Below are 17750 nucleotides of genomic sequence, written 5' to 3'. Positions count from 1 at the left end.
AATGCTAGGTTTCATGACAGACAGGCCGAAACGCGTACGTTTTCAGTCTCAGAGGTAAATAAAAGTCACGAAAAAGGACATATAATAAATAATAAAACATATATTCCTCAGCCTAGTAGGAACGAAAGATTGAAAGGAGTGAAAGATATCACGTAAATTGCACGCTGCGTTCATGATTTGAGGCTTTTTGTTCAAAACGGGCCAATCCTGCAAAAGCCTGCAAAAGCCAATGTTAGCCAATCAGAATGGAATATGAAATATCAGACAGATCTGTCTTGAGCACTTGACTATAGAGATATTGTGTAACGATTTGCGGGATGTTTGGACAAAAGTCAGCCTCCTGGTGGCGCTATAACAGGCCGCAATTTGGGGCAGCGGTTCATCGTTGGCATCTAGGGAGCGTTTGTGCAAAGACGGACACACACATGGACGGAGTGCAAAACATACTCTCTCCCCACGCCTTCGGCCTGGTGGAGACAATTACAAATACTTTTTCTTTGTTTCACAATCCCGTTTTGCTCAGGGACACTTTGACAGTGGTGGAATAATGTCAAATAATTGTTGTGGAGTAAAACGTACAACATTTGATACTGAATGAGTAAAAGTTAGTTAGTTGCTGCGAGAGTGAGGTCTAGCCAACACCAAAACTCGGGATTCCTGGATCGGTGCCCTCCATAATTTCCTATCCAACATCAGGTCAGCCAAGCTGTCGCGCCGCAGCACGTCTACATAGGTGGTGCGCTTCTTTCCCGTCCTGGCTTTGCCCTGGGTTGGCTCCCATAGGGTCAATTTACTTGCCTCAAGTTCTGGGTGCCTGACGCAGTGCCCTGCCAGCCTCATCCTTTCTCTCTGACTTTGTCCGTGGGAAGCGGGCTCCTCTAAGGCCTTAACCCATTCTGACCTGAGATCAGATTCATACGAGGTTTCCACTGGACACACACTGGTCTGATTAATCCATTCTGACCTGAGATCAGATTCTAGAAAAATGTCAGTCGTTCTTCGATTTTTCAAAAATAGCAGACCTACAAGCTCGTAGCGCGCCACTCGGTGGCGCGCTATGAGCTTGTAGATCTGCTATTTTTCAATAGCTAAAGCAAACATGATGCTGAACACCAAAATGGGTTCCCGGTCAGAATTGGCTTGAGGTCAGTTGTTCTTTCAGGGAAAGGCACCTGTTCACTGAAGAGGAAGGCGTTTATGAGGGAGCATTACTTAACCACACGAACCCCTATTCTGGGGTGATGGAACAGCAGACCTACAAGCTCACAACTCATTACCACTGCTGAAGTGCCCTTGAGCAAGGCATTGAAGAACCCCTACCAGGAAATGTTCTATATGAGCAGGGCCTGGCTGTAAACAAGTTCTTGAGCTTAGTCCAGTTACCCTGGGTAAACATAGTAACTTTGCTTAACCCGTGGTATAGGTCCCCATAGAGGTGCACATTTCTGATGCGGTCCGTCCATGTGACACCTATAAGTGCCATTCCTAGCATTCTTGTGTAGACTCCACCCAGGGCTTTTTCCTGTTGGAGGGTCCATGTCTCGGCCCCAATCCATACAGCAGTACTGACTCCACAGTAGCTATGAACAGCCGCCTCTTAAGGTCTTCTCCCACTGATTGCCACACTCTCCTCATCTCGTATGAAGTACCATATCAAGCAAAGTAAAACAAAATAATACCTTGAAATTAGAAATGCAAATGGAGTTAGTTAATTAACTGCACTTCAACACAGGCAGGGGCAGAGATGTGAACGTCCCCCAATTTTTACAGTTGGCATGTACCATAGTTAGAATCTAACTAACTACGGTACCTGCCAACTGTATCAACTGTATCAGACCTGCGGCTCTCAGAAGCTGCTGTTAGATAGAGCAGCTAGTGCATATATTGTATTATGCAGGTCTGCCTGTGGTGAGCTCTCTCAATGGCAAGGCTGTGCTCCCTGAGTCTATATTTCCTTATAGTTTTGGATCAGTCACAGACAGTGCTCAGCTATTCTGTCTGTTTAGAGCCATATAACATTTCAATTGGCTCTGGTTTTTGGTTTATTGTTTTGAATGTGTGAGATAGTTTTCTTTTGGTTTTCTTATAATTAATGTGGTTGCCTCAAAGGCAATCACTGTATGTAAATCATTTAAATTTAGGTTAGTCCCTGCAGAACCAGCTGGCTGAGGGCCCGGGGGCATCTCTTGAGTCTCTATGGAGTGTGTCAGGGTAACTTTATTTTAAGTGATTATACAATGTAAATGCACTCTTTTCAATTTGGATAATTAGTGGATATCATTCTAATTCTGTTATATTTGGGGTTCGTCACCCTAAGTGGACGTCACCGTCACACCTCGCAATCAGATTATTAGATTCTTAGTGGACTACTGGTGCTTTGACTGTACAAAACCAATCAGGATATAGATAAAGAATGAAGGAACACAAACCCAAGCATGAATCTCAAATTGTTTTGACAACTGCCTGCAGTTCTTGTATCCAACCAGGAGGTGGAGAAATATGATCACCTGTTGCTTCAAATCTAACCAGTTCAAGTTTGTCCTTGAATACTGACTGTAATTTTCCTGACAGTGACACACACACACACACACACACACACACACACACACACACACACACACACACACACACACACACACACACACACACGGCTGGTAATCTAAACAAATGTACATCTCCCACCCAACTTCCAATCATCTTTTGGCAACAGTCTAAATAATGTATATTCTAATTGTATGTATTTCCATTTGAAAGCAGCAGCAGCCATGCCGCTTGAAAGCCATACTGTTGTCAGGGTGACATGGACGCACGCACGCACAATACCCCGTATGTAATATAGAGTCTTGGTTTGGTCTCTTCATCAAGTATACAGTGACATCCGCAGTGTTATTTTAGGTTACATTTGTACACTCTCAGCACGGAGGAGGATTGACTGTGTATACTGTGGGAATGGCTAATCTTATGGTGTGCGATCATTCACACAGGACCTCCTGATGTGCTATATTTTTAGTCGGTCCACGCTGTGAAGGCTGCCCTGCGGACTTCCACCTGAAACCCCCCGCTGGTGTGTGTGTGTGTGTGTGTGTTGCACCGTTGCACGTGCTGGCACCCAACCAGGTGTGCATAAGGCAGATATGAAGCCAGCGAGGGGCATTACCCCCTCCCCCCCCCCCACCCCACCCCACACACACACACACACACAAGCTGATGAGTATTTGTCTCAACATGGTGGAGGCCCCAAGCCTGAGTGCATGTGTACGTCTGTGTGTGTCTGTGTGTGTGTGTGTGTGTGTACCATCCTCCCATCTCTCTCAAATCAAAGACAGCTGTAGAGACTGATAAGACATGAAAGTGGGGGTTTCGTGTGTGTGTGTGTGTGTGTGTGTGTCCATCTGCCTCAGTGAGTGCACATGTACAAGCAAGGGAGGGCCCCCTCAATCAAATATTTGCGGTCAATATTTAGGCCCTGCTCCTTCCATTGGCGTTGCATCAACTTGCACCACCAGCCCACTACACTCATTACCGCCGGGGAAGGTGTGTTGAAGTTTTATTGTTTTCAACAGGGAACCCCCCACAGAACAGACAAGCCCATACACCTTCAGCCATGGGCCCCGCTAAGCTGCTAATCCACACAATATTAAATGTTGACATTGTGTAGCAAAAATCAATCCGTTATATGGTGGAACAATGCTACTCTGATCAATACAATATAGTGTGCGCGCGCACGCTTGTGTGAATTAGGAGGGGTTAAAGTCTCTGTACCGGCGAGGTAGGCTTCTTATCATGATCATACTTTGGAAAAAAGGTTAATCAAAACAGCACAAGCTTTTGTGTACAGCTCCTTCGAAGGCCAACTAGATAATAGATAAATGTATATTGTAAAGTGGAAAGGCCATATTGTTTTTGGCACAACTACACTGCATTTTGTCACTTGCCTCATTGTAAAAGTGCACAGTTTTGAACAGTCATGAAATTAATCAAAAAACATATGTGGGAACAAAGGCCAGTGATTTGGCTAATCGCTACTCCACTCACACTCACACTCACACAAAGGATGGATTGAAGAGAAGATTGAAAACGGTTAAAACACTGCTCAGTGAGTAGAATTATGCAGACAATCTTCATAATAATGATAATAAAAGTCCAGATTCAAATAATTTTACGATTCAAAGATTTGTGTTTTTTACAAGTCCCTAATGTCTGACAAAAAAACATCTTTGTCGACTATCTTTTTTCACTGACGAAAACGAAATAAAAACTAGACTAAAATGTGGAGAAGACGTCCAGTAGAACTAAAAGACAAGTCATTTTACGTTTGGTTGAGCTCTGAAAATTGAAGATCTACAAATAAAATAAAAAACTGCTGTCGAAATCAACAATATTGTTATGGTTTGTAGTTGTACAGTATCTCGATGTCAAACTTACTTTTAATGTAATGAAAATTTGGCATTCAAAAATCTAAACAGATTACTATTATATTGTACAAAATGCTCAAATTACATACTTGACAATAAGCTGATTGCATATACAAGGTTTATGTTGCTGTATTATACAGTTGCCTATATATAGTGTTTCTCTCAATGTCATACATGAACACATACTGTATGTTACTGTACGGTGTTGCCAAAATCAGTGGTTCTCAAAGTGTGGTCTGGGTCAAACATTGACATGACAATGTTTGAGAACCACTGGTCTAAATCATTGAAATGTGTGTGTGTGTGTGTGTGTGTGAGAGAGAGAGAGAGAGTGAGAGTTGTCTGTGTTTAGTCTCCTCTCAGTGAGTGAGCATTGCAACAGGAAACACTCAGGATTGTGCCCTTTTCTGGATTACATTGGCCGCAGCGTTGCCTAGACAACAGCAATTAGAAGAGACTGGGTTACCAAGCAGGCAGTAGTTATGTCTCCTTAGCAACCAAGGTTGAAGGAAACAGTTTGAGGTTCATCTGATACGTAGCATATGAAATGGCGTGTAACATGTATGCTATTTAAGCCACATTTCCCATATTTTTGTGTGTCTGTGTGTTTCCATGGGGACAATGAGGATCCATGGCATCGAACCCATTTCGGGCGTCTTTCTTATACAGGTCAGCAGAAATTATTAACAGTGAGGCGTTCGACGAAGCAAAATGACTAAAGGTCCTTGTTAAATTAATACTTTTGTTCAGAGGTCGAGAATCAGCATTGACCTCTGCAAATTATGTGCGGTAGACACCCTTTCATATTATAGGTTATTAAAAGCATAATTGAATCCTTTTCACAAAAAAAAAAATTGCATCTCATTTTTAATTAAAATTCAATGATTTGAGGCGAGGATCAGTTGTACAGACTTACAGTCCTTACAAGCCCATGGAAGACAGAAACACTGTCATTCCATACTGTACTGTGTAGGCCTCCCTCTACCGCCTGTGTGCTTCCTGCAATTAGTTGATTAACGCAGCATGATGTGGTAAAGCAAAGTCACACAAACATGACAATATACCGTAATGATTGTGATATAACGCAGCCTCCATGAACCATGATCGACAAGATACACACTTCCCTGTGCCAGGTCGTAACCAAAATGTTTAAAAACGACACAATATGTCCCTTTGCTCTCTGGGGGCTCACCCATCACCATTTGAATCTCACTCTACCCTCACTGCACACAACACTTTCTCTCCCCTCTTCTTCACAAACCCGGACCAATGCTCCCTCGTACGGCGGTGTTGTGCGCCAAAAATAACACACACACACACACACACACACACTTCCCCCAGCCGACCGTACAGTATGTAACCAGAGGCTAGGTGAACAGTTAATCCCCCGCACCTGTTCACCACATCACCATAAGCCATCACAGCTGCCCGTGTGTTCATGTATTAGATATTTTGCTTATTTGTGGATTTGTGTGCATTTATGAAGTAATTGGTTGTGGTGTGGGTGTGTGTGTGTGTGTGTACAACTGTACTGTAGTGGTAAATCTCTACATTGAGCTGATGCGATGGACTGTACTCTTCAGAAAAGAACCAACTGCAAACATTAAAATGCAACACTGCCAAGTGACAATACTACCAAGTACCGACTACTATGTATGTACACTGTACATGTACAGTTTGAGGCGAAAGCTGCTGCAGGAATCCCACATTGCCACATACGCCAAATCCAAATTTGAAAAATTCCCTGTGGAAACAGGCCAGTCTTATAAAACATGAGACATTATTCTAAAACGAAGTCGGGCTCAAACGAACGTCTGCTCATTAACAATCTAGATAGCCAGCACCAACTGCCACCTGTTAGTCAAGAACTAATAATATTTCAAATCTGTAAATAAATCACTAAAATCAAGTGCAGTTTGTTTGTTTGTGTGCATTTGTCAGATCTCTACAACCCTTTTGCCAAGTAAGCCACTATTGAAACGCAATCACATTCATAATCAAGAACTGAAAATAGGCATCTTCACAAAAAGAAGCACAACTGGATATCAATACTTGTCTCAGCAAAACAATATCCGTTTAAATTGTCCTCATTTCCCACTGCAGGGCTTTAGCACATTCATGGACAAATGTTCTTAAGGGAACATTCCAAACGAGAGTCGGAAATACTATATTGTCTGCTGCTAAGACTTTTAAGGATGATTAAAAACTGGACAGTGTATAACATTTATACAATTTTATTGACACAACATAACCATATAATAAGATGTAAAAAATATAATAATAATAACAATAATAATAATAATACAAATCTATATGTAAAAATGTTTAGATTTAAAATATTTAAAAAGATGTATCGTCATCTATATTGTCCCCTTTCTGGCTCTTTTAGAGATAGCCTTTTGTATATAGATCTGTGACAAACATACAGAGCTATCCAAGTGTGATTATGAGTGGATGGAAGGAGGGGGGGGGGAGAAAACTAAAAGAAAACAAAATGTCTTTGGACCCTCCCGAGCGGTCCAACTAGCAGCAGCTTCCACCTATATCCCTACATCAATCACTCCCGCCACCTCTCCATTTACACCTCCAACCAGCCTCCGTCCCCTACAGGGCGCTCCTTGTTCCGAGGAGGAGGAGAGGATGGGGGGTGGCGGGACGACACAGAGGTGATGCGGGGGATGCGAGAGGGAGAGGTGCAATTACTGCCTTCTCACCCAGGGAGAGAGACGGAGAGCAGAGCCACTACTGTTTGACAGAAGGGGGGAGAGGGGTTAGGCGTGACATTTTCCCTCTGATGCGTCCTGGAGGCCAGAGAGAAAAGTTTGCTCCGCTGCGTTGTCTGAGAGGAAGGGAGAGTGACGCGCGTTGTCTAATCCTCAAAGGCCAGGTTCATACTGGCCCTACGAAAAAACCTTTCAGAGCGTCTGAACGTCTGCAGGCTACAGGCTTCGTGCACGCTCTCTAGAACCGCCAGAGCTTCCTTCCGCTTAGTTCAAACGCACACGTGCCTCATGTGGAAGTTGACGACGTACTCGGCGTTGGTGCGCTGGACGGAGATGGCGAAGGGCTCGAAGGGATGGAAGGTGAACGCCACCAGGCGACGCACCGCGTGATTCACCGGTCGGCCCAACAGGCCTGCCTGGATCTTGAACTTCAGCAGGCCCGAGTCCCGCGCATAGAACCTAGACAAGAAGAGGCATCAGAAACGGTGTTGGTTTTGCTTTTAGAGTTGCATGGTGGCAGAATAAACATGTTCTCTCTCATTAGAACACATAATGGACCAGCTTTCGCTGCCTCGGACCCTAATGTTGAGAAGAGGCTGAAAAAACAGCTCCTCAGTATGTAACCGTAATCCCATGAAGCTCAAGGACTTTTAATCATCCAATATTCAGTTTATATACACTGGTAGCTACAGATCAGTGATTATTTGAATATTTTTCTTAAAGCCTGATCTGCCAAAGCTCGATAAAAAAAAGAGATAATATATATATTACAAAATCACACCCGTGTGAACTGAGTGGTGCAACTCCCCTGTCCCCCTGCCCCCCCCTCTCTCTCTCATTAGCAGGCAACAGTGCAGCACTATATCTCTCTCTCTCTGTTTCTGGCACAACAGCGCCACTTTTGCCCCTACTGCTACTCATAGTCACATAGGTTAAAGTCACATAGGTTAACACGGACATTGCTGTTCCTTGGAGCGGTTGCACCATACAGAAAAAACCACTGTACATGCCAGTGGTTCTCAAAGTGGGCTCTCGGAGCCCTCAGCGGTCCTTGAGAGGGTTCCAGGGGGTCCCCAGCAAAATGATTGATAGGGACCAAATTCACCCTTAATTGGGCTGCAAGTCCAATGGAACCAATTTGGTTTCATTCCTAGTTGTATGCGGTCAGAGTTATGGTGGTCTGTGGTCATATCAAGTATCACCACCATGTGGGGGAGGAAGGGCTTCAGTCAGAACCAGTACCTTATGGGGTGGTCGCCGCAGGTCTTGGGCCTCTCCATCACAGAGACCCACTTGTCGTCGTAGCTGAAGAGCGAGAGGTCCAGGTAAGGGCTGCTGCTGTAGGACTGAGCGCTGATGGGCAGCTGGCCCAGCAGCCGACGCACGGCCTCCGTGTGGCCGCCGTACTTAGCGTTCACAATGGTGTCTTTAAACCTGCACAGGGGAGAGAGACACACTTCAGTCTGACATGAGACCAGATTCTACGAAATGTTCGTCCAAATCCTGATAGTTTTCTGAAAAACGTTATTAGTGCTTTTTCATGTCAAGGACCCACAGAATGATCTGTATTTGGCTGCTTTTTTACAAATTAACAAGAGCTTTTAATACCGATATAAAACATTAACGTATATATGCGACAATACTGTACACATATCGCTGTGTGTACCTTCTCTGGACCTGTCGTGCATAGTTGTTGGACGAGGCGGAGCAGGGGAACTGGACGGCCTGGCTGTGGAGTGTGGCGTTCCTGAACAGGTCACAGAAGTTCTCAAACAGCTCCAGCAGCTGGTCAGAGGTATTCTCAAAGACGGCCAGCACCTCCGTAGACACCATGTTGTACACAACGAAGAATGAAGGCTGGAGACATTGAAAGAGAGAGAGAGAGTGTTAGTCAGGGAATATTATTAGAGAATTGGGAATACATTTCTTACCAAGAATTTCCTTCACCAATGTGTTTGTTAGGGTGTCTAGTTGTTTACTAACATATCGCACATTGGTTTCTATTCAACCACCCTAGGGGAATTTTTGACAGCTGCTGAAATCAACATCAACCATTTAAGTAAAAATGTTCTAAATTTCATTATGCTTTAAGTAGCATGTGACATGTCAAACTAGGGTGTTTCATGATTCTGAACCCATTCCAAGCATTAGTTTTGCACAAAAGACACTCGGCCATAGCCACTTGCTGACCTCATCACATTGTGATGTCGGCTATGGCCGTTTTAAGCCCAAGGAGTGTTTTTCGTGCAAATCTAATGCTTGGAATGGATTCAGAATCAAGAAAACCCCCTAGTTTGACATGGCACATGCTACTTAAAGCATAATGAAATGTGTGTGTGTGTGCGTGTGTTCCAACCTGTGAGGGGTCTGTGACCCTGAGCGTGACCACATCTTCACTGGTATATTTAATGAAGAGGTGGTGTTCATCTAGCAACTGCATCTTCCACATCCTCAGACTCCGCAACTGATCAAAGAACTGAAAGAACCTAAAAAACACAGACACACACACCTATGAAACATCTGAAAAATTAAGTTCTTTTCACCCTCTTCATTGTTTATTTTTCTGTATACACCCAAATACTCGCCAGCATGATGCCGAATTAGGCCACTCATAACATACTGTGCATATGTACTGGCAACAAGACATTGCCCAACGATGGACAGATCTTAGAAGGGGTGGGGGAGGGCAAGGGGGGGGATAAAAAAAAAGGCACAAATGTAAAAAATAATAATAATTAACTATGTTGACTATACTGTTGAATGTCATGGGGTCGGATTCAGGCCATGCAGTGCAATGCATGTTGGGTTACAGGTGCATGATGGGAAGCCGAGGTTTTAGTGTAACACCAATGTTTTTTTTTGCGTTATAGACTTGAGCGCGCCGAAGTGAGTGCAGAAATTCTAGTTCATTGCATTTCCATTACAGCAGTTGATTTAGTTTTTATAACGTGTTGATCTTAGCAGTAGCTATGTCGCATATATACGTTAATGTTTTATATCGGTATTAAAAGCTCTCCGCTAGAATGACAGAGATTACGTTTTCGCCCGAGTTAAGCTACACCTTCATGGGAGGGCTTTACAAACAAGCCCTAGTCTGTCCACACACAGCAGGACGGATGATGAAGAAAGAAGGGAGCTATGACTGATAAACATGTCAGTCGAAACAAGTTCCTCTCATCAAAAATACATTTATACGGTATTATTTACAACAATTAAATAGGTGGCGCTATAATAGGCCAAAGTGAAAAGGATGGCATTTCTTCTTACGCCTTGGATGGCAATTGGATGATTTGAGGCATTTTGTTCCAAAAATGTGTTTTGCAAAAATCCACCTGTTGGTGGCGCTATAACAGGCCAATGTGAAAAGGGTGGGATATATTCCTCAGACTAGTAGGAAAGTGCTTGAAAGATTTCACATAAATTGCATACATATTTGTGTGTGTTTTGGTAGTTTTCTGTGGAATGTGTATCTTATTATAGTGGGGAAAAAAGTAATTTTTGTTTTAAGATGGCTAACAGCCACAGATTCAGAATTTTATTTATGCTGGTACAAAAGTATAAAAATAAGGCAGAAAATAATCCCCACACATGTGACGTTTGAAGAAACATCCAGATATTGACGCTGTGATTACAACTTGGTTAACTAAAACCCAACAAAATAACTAAAACTAGAAATGCATCATGAATGCAACATCCCATCAACCCCCGAATTGGGAGGGGCCTCTAAAAACACACCTCGGTAGAGAATTCACTTCTGCCCATAGCCACAAATTAAATGCAACCGCGGCAACGTGCCCCCGCTTCCACACGTCCAGATGGCTTTAACCCATTCTGACCTGAGATCAGATTCATACAAGGTTTCCACTGGACACACACTGGTCTGATTAACCCATTCTGACCTGAGATCAGATTCTAAAAAATGTCAGTCGTTCTTCGATTTTTCAAAAATAGCAGACCTACAAGCTCGTAGCGCGCCACTCGGTGGCGCGCTATGAGCTTGTAGATCTGCTATTTTTCAATAGCTAAAGCATAACATGATGCTTACACCAAAATGGGTTCCCGTTCAGAATGGGTTAAAACATGACTAACATGACTTACATGACTCACAGCCCTGGCCAGGCAACCCAGCCTGTTCGAGATATGCACTCAGCGGGGCATATCTTCTACTTTCTTCTGAATAATTGGGAGGAAGAAAAGCAAACCGTTTGTAAGTGGAGGTGTTACCATCCCACTAAGCGTCTTCCAGGAGTGGAAGAGCAGTCCAATTAAAGGATATACAGTATATTCGGTGCACGTCGACAACTGACACGGGTTCAGAAACACATCAGCCAGTGAGTTGCCCTGGAGATCTGCCCCAGGATTATTTTTCTCCCCAGCTCTCGGAAATGTAATAACATGTACCCTGCTACGGTCCCTGTTCTGGGAGAAACTGGGAGAATTCTCAATTCTTCTGTCACCGTCAGTGTTTTGACCTTATTTTGTTGACCCACGGGGCCCAGGACATGAACCGGATGAAAACAAGTAGTTAGGCAAATATGCAAAAAAAAAAATGCTTACCACTAGCTTTCTTCACAGATGTGTTCATAAAGCTGTCTACTATCACAGAATTTCTTTTCCCAACCCAACTCCATTGGGAAACTTTGTGACAGCTGCTGAAAGTTGGGGTACCATTATCAACCAATATAAGGCAAAACATTCCAAATTTAAAACCACTTAAATGGTATAAAAGATTGGTTTATCCTGATCGGGTAAATTGTCGATCACCGATCGAGTCATTTGGAGTGAAAATCGGCCAAATCACTGATCGGTGGCCGATCGATTGGAGCATCTCAATACATTTATTGAGAGTTAATCTTCGGTGAACAAATAAACAAGATAGAGAAAATAACCTCCTCTTTGCCATGGCACTGCCATCCTGCTCAGCCCTCTTCCACAGATAGACCAGCAGTCTGTGTTTGAGTGAATTGATGGTTTTGTCTGTGTAGAGGCGGGGTAGACCAGGCTGACCCTCTTGCTGAGCCTCCGTGTAAACTGCAGAGAGTGTCAGGAGGTCGTCTTCGTAACAGAAGCGACCGATAGTTCTCACGTCCAGGAATGTCCCCTCTGGAGTCACCTGCAGGTGGGAGGAGGGGATGAGGACAAAGACATGTACATATGAAGACAAAAAGGCATTGTTTATTCAAGGTTACTTTGTTTGTTACATCTTGTGTAGGAATAGAGAAGGGTAAGGCCTGGCTCACACCTTCACAACAGATTGATGTATAGCTGATGCATGAGACTTATTGACTGATGCAAGCTCGGAATTCTTTTCCAATGGGAGTCACATGGTTTGACACATTTTTGTTGTATGAGGGGGAGGGGGGAAGTCGAAACACAGCCAAAAGCCGTACAACAAAAATGTTGTGTCAAACCATGTGACTTCCATTATAAATGCATTGGGGGGGGCCATGACACTTACCCTTTGTTTACATCTAGCATCCAACAATGTTGTATGCTAGATGCGAAGGTGTGAGTGAGGCCTAAACATTAGTTTAGGACAGACATTGTAGCAATAACAATAGTAATATTGTTCACCTCAAAAACACATGATAATATATAGCAGTTGAATTACATTTTATCAAGCTGAGGCATGATCATCATCACACATAATTTTACACTCAATCTGCATTTCCATGTCAAGGTCCATGATTTATGCAGCATTTGAGCCACGGAACACCATTTGATGAGATTTAGCCTCTCAGACCCAAAACAAAAAGAACATTTTGTTGCCATTGGATAAGACTTTGTCCACAATTGCATGCTGTATTGATGTGGTAGCATAGGAGAGATAACAAACGTTGACCAAAATAGCAATTGTTGAAGACTTCTTTTAAATGAAGTAATGCAGATGTGAATCCCCTCACAGACTACTGGTGGTCCCTGGGCAAGACATACCAATTCCTACACGGGTTGTGCTTATATAACCACGCCCTCGGGCAAGTTACGTTTACTGAGGTTAGGTTTAGGCATAGTTTTACTGAGGTTAGGTTTAGGTATAGTTTTACTGAGGTTAGGTTTAGGCTGTCAATCACAGCGACTGGCCAACCACAGCGCGTCCTTGCACAACCCGCGTAGGCTTTGGTATGACGCTCACTGGGCAATAGCGACTGCTCTAACGCCGTGATAAAAGCACGACTAATGTCACCGTCCATTCACCTGAAAGACGTGTATGGTCTGCTGCTGGACCGACAGCACGGCCAGGATGTTCCTGTACAGGTAGAGGCCCTGGTTGTGGGAGAGGATGACCTTGTCACACTTGAAGGACCTGGTGTCACACAGGCGTCCCGTGTGGAGGTCGATGATGTGGAGGGAGTAGTCCTCCAGAGGAGACCGCGGGTTGGGAGTCACCGACTCGTTGTTGCGGTAAACCTGGTTAAGAGACGGAACGCATTCATTCATACCAGTTCATGTTGGACAGATTGCCTAGCCCAGCCTGGGCTGTTCATTTATGTAAGGAATTGTCAAATGCTCACTATTTGTTGATCTTTCTTTTGTTTACAGTTCTAGTTCCGTGAGACGAAAAATCAAACTATTGAATTAAAATGTCCCTGTGCATGCGTCCCTGTGTGCCACTCACGCAGCACAATGGCTTAAAAATGACTGCCCAGTGCCCAACTCCAACAAAGCCCAGGGCTGTGTGCTCGCTTTTCTCTGTGTGCGTGTGTGTGTGTGTGTGTGTGTGTGTGTAGCATACTTAGCCAATGCAAACGTTACTACTACTGAGTGCATTCCCTTGACAATTTGTCATGACTGCACCAAAATTAAATTGAAGGTTGAAGACCAGTGTCCAGACTCCATACCTCAAAGAAGTACGGCGGCGGCTCTTCCGGGACATATGCAGCTGACCCAACAATGACATAGCGGCAGTCATCCGTGAAAAGACTACACTCCCGATTGAGGTGCTCCCCATTAGAGGCCACATTAGTGACATGGAGTAAGGAGAAGAAGCGCTCGAACAGGCGGCCGCGGATGTTGAGCGAGCGCTGGTCGTTGGCCGTGGAGAGTGTCTCGCCCTCCTGCCCTCTCAGTAGGTCCTGGGCGGCCTGGCAGCCCTGGTACTCATAGATCTGGGGGAGAAAGCGTGATGTCAGGAGATGGCTGCTAGTTATGGTTAAAACACTTACAAAAGGTACCATCGTAAAAACATGCAGTAATCCTGGTCTCTAAAACTACCTCCCCCTGGCCAGCCGGGGCGCCTGATGGAGGGGAAAGGAACTGGTCGGAATAACGTGTCCCTTCCACGCGCTACGTCCGGCCGGGGAAAACTCCAGGTGAAAAGAATCAGCTTGTACTCCTTATGTATAGAAGGAGGCATGAGGTCAGTCCACTGCCCCCCCAGGTTGGCAGAGGAAGTGTAGCGCCCAGGATTACACTAGATAATTGGCACTGGGTGAAAAAAACTGGGTTGCAAAAAAAAAACCACTTACAGAGGTGTGGCGGTTTGTTCACCACATATACCGTACTGCAAATTAGAATTGACAATTTACTGTCTCCCGCTGTTCAGCCGGAGCACCTGATGGAGGGACTGGTTGGAATAACGTGTTCCTTCCATGCGCTACGTCCTACTGAGGAAATCCCCCCCGGTCAGGAGGGAGAAGCGGCCTGCTCACTCCTCATGCATTAAAAGGAAGCATGAGCTCAGTTCAGGCCCTCCCCAGGTTGGCAGAGGGAGAGCAGGATTACATTTTAGGCAATTGGCCCCGGGTGGAAAAAATGAGTTACAAAATCGTGGGATGAAATATTTGAAAAATAAAAAAAGGCATTTTACAGTAGCAAATGTGCTCATCAAGAGCAACGTTTGAAGTGAAAGATTAAAGCAGAAAGATTTGGCAACATCTTGATGTGTTGGATTTGAATCTGTACAACTAAATCCATGACTTGTATAAGGATGACACCAATCAATGAAGTTTAGTTTTTCTATATTTTTGTACCTTATTCTTATTGTATTTTGTGTAAACACTGTATTTGTTACTATTGGTCGTTGTTGTCTGTTAAATGCAGAGCGTTATGCTTTTATTGTATACATTTTTTGTATACCCCTGAAAGACTAGCGACCACTTTGTGGAAGCTTAAGGGTGATCCGAATAAAGAATAAAGAATCAATCACACATTGACGTTCACGTTGAATGAATGAGGCATGAATAATAGAGCTTTCAGGAACTGATACTACTAGGCATGTAATGATATATTGATATTAATCCTGACGATATGAATCAATTAATTAAAATAAAAAAAAAGTAAAAACAAAAAGAAATTAAAAATCTCATGGGGGAAGATAAATTATATAAAATAAAATAAAAACTGTAATTTTTCTTTAAAATATATATTTTCTTTCGTATCGTGATACGAATCGTATCGTGAGTTGAGTGAATCGTTAGATGCCTAGATAGTAAAAAATCATGTGTGTCCTCTTACCTCTAGAGAGGTCTGGTCAGAGGAGAAGGCAATAAAGCAGCGTCCGTCTGGAGAGAACTTACCTCTAGAGAGGTCTGGTCAGAGGAGAAGGCAATAAAGCAGCGTCCGTCTGGAGAGAACTTACCTCTAGAGAGGTCTGGTCAGAGGAGAAGGCAATAAAGCAGCGTCCGTCTGGAGAGAACTTTCGGAGGAAGCACGGCGGCTTCTCCACGTTGACCACAGTGAAGTTGGGGAACAGGTTCTGGTGGAAGCAGCGCACGCGGTACCAGTGGGCTCCGGCCCGGCCAGAGCAGATCCTCCGCCTCTCCAGACGATGGACCACGTTCTGATTCTGGATCCGTCTGGGCTTTAAGGTCTGGGTGTCCTCATCCATAATCCTTCTTAGATGACGATGATAATAATACATTAATATAATCATCATTATTATTATTATATAAAAGCCATGCCATCCAGGTGGCCAGTGTACTGTACCATACTGTAGCACGTTGTACTGTACCAGGCTGTACCATACCAATTTAGGCATTTAGCAGACGCTCTTAATCCAGAGCGATTTACCAGGGGGCGCCAAAAGGCTCAGACAGCCATTATACATCCATTTCTTTATTTTTTATTTTTTACCCATGTTAAGCAAGAAGAAAAAGCATGGCAATACATCATATACAAACAAAGTGTTTTTTGACTGGGGGATCATATTTTGACAGCAGGAATCATAATCATAATCTGACACCCCAGTATTAGGATGTATTAGGGTGTTGATATTCATTCATCAGCCCAACACTCCCAGGTAGCCCTGTTGATTTACATCAACAGGACATGTGAACTCAAACCTACAATTCAACATTTTGGTTTTAAGATGTTGATATTCATTTTGTATTCATCCTTAGGACCCCAAATCACACCTTGGAAAGCATGACCCCCAGTATTAGGATGTTGATATTCATTCATCAGCAAACACTCCCCACTCACAGGTAGTAAGACATGGTGCATTTATAGATAGATCGATTGTTCAAACTTCGAGTTTGGAAGTGTTCGATAGAAATTACTCAATGGCCCCCACCCGTTCTAAATGTGCACATAACGCAGGAGGCAGCAGTTATTGAAAACGAGCGATTCCAACACAGAAAAATAAATGTAGCCTATTGACAGAAAGTAGCTCATAACATGTCTACGGTGGGTTTTTATGAAACAAACACTTTGCAGATTGAAAGAGGATAATTCAAGCTTTCTGTAAAGCTGCACTGTTGGTGAGTTTAAGCCCATGACACTGACTGTCTGACGGTGCCCATCATGAGACCAAACGACTTTTGTATCCTTGTTCACTGGAGACATGCAAGCTTAGCAAGACCAACCATTACTTAGTTGGAATGCTTGGCTTGACACATAACCGCTGAGTCAGTGCACTCTAACAATGTTTTAGTATGTCTGTGTCTAGCCGAAAGGGCATAGCGGTTTGCTTCACTGACAATTAATAAGCCACACGCACACACACGCGTGCACACACACACACACACACACACACACACACACACACACACACAAAACTGCGAGCAAAAGTTTACGTATGTCGAACGTACTAATTAGATAAGCATAGCAGCATGCACGTCCAATTAAACGGCATACTCACTTGTTGGTTTACGCAGCTGGTCCGTCTGTCATCCAGTGATTGTAGATCTCCAAAGTTCAACTGATGCTGTTAGCATTGTCGCTAGTTTTTAGCCAGTTTACACAGTCAGTCAGTCAATGGAAAATGGCATGTTCGCTCTCCTTATCCTTTAAACTACAAAGGCACAACCATCCGAATACATAATATACATATATATATTTTAAATAACCAACAGAGTTTAATAAAAATCTTCCTAAAAGCTCTTAAACACTGTTTTGTGTCAGCAGTGCACTGTGGTAAACATTAAACCGCAGAAGAAGAGATTACTGAACTCTGGTGCTGAATTCTAAGTAGCTTATTGGCTTTCTTTTCCAACAGCGCCACCACAGCCTATTTAGGTTGGAAAGGGTAGTTGCATGTTCAGATTCGACCGTCAGTTCAGTGGCGGAAACGTATAACTAACTGTAATATAAACTGCAATATAGAAAAATACTATTACATTAAAAATGTACTTAAAATTAAAGTAGGCCTACAATAGGTATTGGGATCCAAATA

The 17750-nt window shown here is 43.5% G+C and overlaps 1 protein-coding gene across 2 annotated transcripts; it reads right to left on the bottom strand.

Moving 5' to 3' along the window:
- Positions 1-6744: 6744 nt before the first annotated feature.
- Positions 6745-17486, bottom strand: det1 (DET1 partner of COP1 E3 ubiquitin ligase). 2 transcript variants are annotated; one of them, XM_080762638.1, is made up of 9 exons: positions 17217-17486; positions 15717-15972; positions 13978-14244; positions 13334-13546; positions 12028-12251; positions 9495-9624; positions 8805-8995; positions 8381-8572; positions 6745-7597 (listed from the first exon to the last, which is right to left on the bottom strand). In XM_080762638.1, exons 2-9 carry the CDS (start codon positions 15963-15965, stop codon positions 7408-7410), a joined length of 1656 nt encoding a protein of 551 aa, XP_080618764.1. In that variant the 5' UTR covers positions 15966-15972; positions 17217-17486; the 3' UTR covers positions 6745-7407. The 2 variants fall into 2 exon arrangements, with proteins under 2 accessions (XP_080618764.1, XP_080618763.1); XM_080762637.1 differs by having other exon boundaries at positions 15717-15969.
- Between the last annotated feature and the right edge of the window lie 264 nt (positions 17487-17750).

The sequence above is a fragment of the Protomyctophum bolini genome, assembly GCF_963924005.1.
Source record: "Protomyctophum bolini genome assembly, chromosome: 4".
NCBI lineage: Eukaryota > Metazoa > Chordata > Actinopteri > Myctophiformes > Myctophidae > Protomyctophum > Protomyctophum bolini.
Note: the sequence above shows the minus strand (reverse complement) of the source record. Positions and strands in the feature narration are given on the sequence as shown.

Coding starts and splice junctions, on each gene's coding strand:
- det1 (XM_080762638.1), bottom strand. CDS start 15,965: ATGGATGAGGACACCCAGACCTTAAAGCCCAGACGGATCCAGAATCAG. Junction 9,625..12,027: donor AGTGCCATGGCAAAGAGGAG/GTTATTTTCTCT, acceptor TGTGTTTTTTAG/GTTCTTTCAGTTCTTTGATC. Junction 7,598..8,380: donor TGCGGCGACCACCCCATAAG/GTACTGGTTCTG, acceptor CTTCTTGTCTAG/GTTCTATGCGCGGGACTCGG.